The sequence below is a fragment of the Stylophora pistillata genome, chromosome 1 (genome assembly GCF_964205215.1).
Source record: "Stylophora pistillata chromosome 1, jaStyPist1.2, whole genome shotgun sequence".
NCBI lineage: Eukaryota > Metazoa > Cnidaria > Anthozoa > Scleractinia > Pocilloporidae > Stylophora > Stylophora pistillata.
In genome coordinates, this window is record NC_142519.1 from 58114113 (window position 1) to 58116362 (window position 2250).

General features: G+C 43.2%; 1 protein-coding gene across 1 annotated transcript; it reads left to right on the forward strand.

Annotated features, from left to right (window-relative positions):
- The first annotated feature begins 78 nt into the window (after positions 1-78).
- On the forward strand, positions 79-1344 carry LOC148743315 (uncharacterized). Its single transcript, XM_088750725.1, has one exon. It carries the CDS (start codon positions 79-81, stop codon positions 1342-1344), a length of 1266 nt encoding a protein of 421 aa, XP_088606851.1.
- Positions 1345-2250: the final 906 nt, after the last annotated feature.

Consider the following 2250-nt stretch of genomic DNA (forward strand, 5'->3'; position numbering starts at 1 on the left):
TGAACTGAGAGCTGCTCAGAATTATCTGGTGAAGAGGGCACAATTGAGTCATTCAGCGAAGATATACAGTGTCTAGAGATGGGTAAGGAGATCCACAAGAGAAGTAGAATCAAATCTCTTGATCCGCAGATGGAAGATGGATTCTTAGTTGTTGGTGGAAGACTGCAGAGAGCACAATACTTACCATACAAGGTACGACATCCCAAAATAATTGACTCACGCCATGAGCTTGCCCAGCTAATTGTGGAGGAAGTACATCGTATCTACCACCACCCGCCAACTGAACACTTGCATAATCAAATCAGGCAGGAGTATTGGATCATTCATGGTCGTCAGGTGGTGCGGAACGTGAAGTTCAAGTGTAACTACTGTTTTCGCCAGACAGTAAAACCTCAAGAGCAACGAATGGGAAGTCTACCTGAGTGCAGACTTGAGCCAGGAATGGTGTTCAGGAACACTGGGGTTGACTTTTTTGGACCTATGTTAGTTAAGGAAAGACGCAATGAGATTAAAGTGTATGGTTGTTTGTTCACTTGCATGAGCACAAGAGCATGCCACCTCGAACTTGTGGATGATCTTTCAACAGATCATTTCATTATGGCATTGAAGAGATTCATTGCGCGACGTGGACGACCGCAGAGCATCCACAGCGATAATGGAACAAACTTCGTTGGTGCAAATAATGAGTTGCGGAAATGCATTAAACTACTAGATGAAGAAAGAATACAAACCTTCTGTGCACCCAAGGAAATTGAGTGGAAATTTCAGCCTCCTAGCGCCCCGCACTTTGGAGGAGGGTGGGAGAGACTGGTACAGTGTACAAAGAAGACGCTGAAGGCAATTCTGACACACAGGACAGTTTCCAAAGAAGTGCTAAGAACTGCGCTAGTTGAAGCAGAAGGTATACTAAACAGTCGACCGATTACTCATGTGTCCAATGATGCAGGGGATATTGTAGCATTAACCCCAAATCATTTCTTGCTGTTGCGGTCGAATCCGAGTTACGAAGATGCGGAAGTTAGTGATAGAGAGATCAACTCGACGAAGATGTGGAGACGGTCCCAAGCGCTAGCAAACTTCTTTTGGAGACGTTTTACCAAGGAATACCTTCTTAGCCTCACAGAGAGGAAGAAGTGGAAAGAGAAGAAACAGAACCTCAAAGAAGGAGATGTTGTCCTAGTTGCTGAGCCAAATCATCCGCGAGGAGTATGGCCGTTGGGCAGAATCGTATCAACTCATCCTGGGCGAGATGGGTTAGTTCGGGCAGTTACAGTCCACACTCAGCACGGAGAGTACAAGAGACCGATTACTAAACTTTGTTTATTAGAGGAAGCGGAAGTGTAGAACTGTTAATCGTCTCGACAAACGTTGTGTCTCGATTAGGGGCGGGGATGTCCCTCCCGCTTCCTGTACATTTATTTATCTATTTATTTTTGCGTTGCTTTGTGAATTGACAGGTCGGTTCGTTGCTATGGGCTAGGTGCGAGTGTTTTTCAACAGCGAGTCGAGTTGAGTTTTGGAGTATTGCGAGCGAATAAAGTGATTAAAATATACAAATATCGAACCAGCCGAGTATAATTGTCGTTTGTCAACGACAGCGTTCATGGCCAAACTTTGGCTTTACACAAATGAAATCAAGATAGGAAAAAAAAAAACCAAAAAAGAAAAACCAAGAAAATTAGAGAACACAAGTGCCGGTTATTCAGAGTCTTTGATTATGTTCAAGTGGTTTAAAATGACTTCACTGATTTATTTGATTTGCCTCCTTGCGGTCTTAATTACTTTTCAAAAAGTTATGATAATCTCTTTATTACAAAGCTACAGCCTCTTAGGAAGACCTCAGCTAGATTTTAGCTTTATCTACCTGTATGTCAGAAGCATTCCATCAACCGAACTTTTTATCTTTGAATTAGAAGCAGCATTTCAAGATTCATCTTTCTGCGAAGTGGAAAAAAAGATCTGTCTATGCGGTCAACGCCACCTTAAATTTTAAAACTGATAGATTTTGGGGGAATCGGTACCCTGATGTGTTTGCACTGGGCCCAGCCTCCTTAACTCAGGATTCCAGCCCCGGTCAAAGTCACTGTGTCGTGTTCTTACACAGGTAATTTACTCTCCCGGTGTCTCTTCCCCCAAGAAGTTATGATTAAACTGCAAACTGTTTGGGAAACTTGACGCCATAAACTAAATTCTTTCCCATGGGGAGTTGGGAAGACGCCAAATGGCTTGTCGCTAAGGAAACTAAGATGA

What these genes read in the sequence shown, in the direction of transcription:
- LOC148743315 (XM_088750725.1), top strand. Translation starts at nt 79, where the DNA reads ATGGGTAAGGAGATCCACAAGAGAAGTAGAATCAAATCTCTTGATCCG.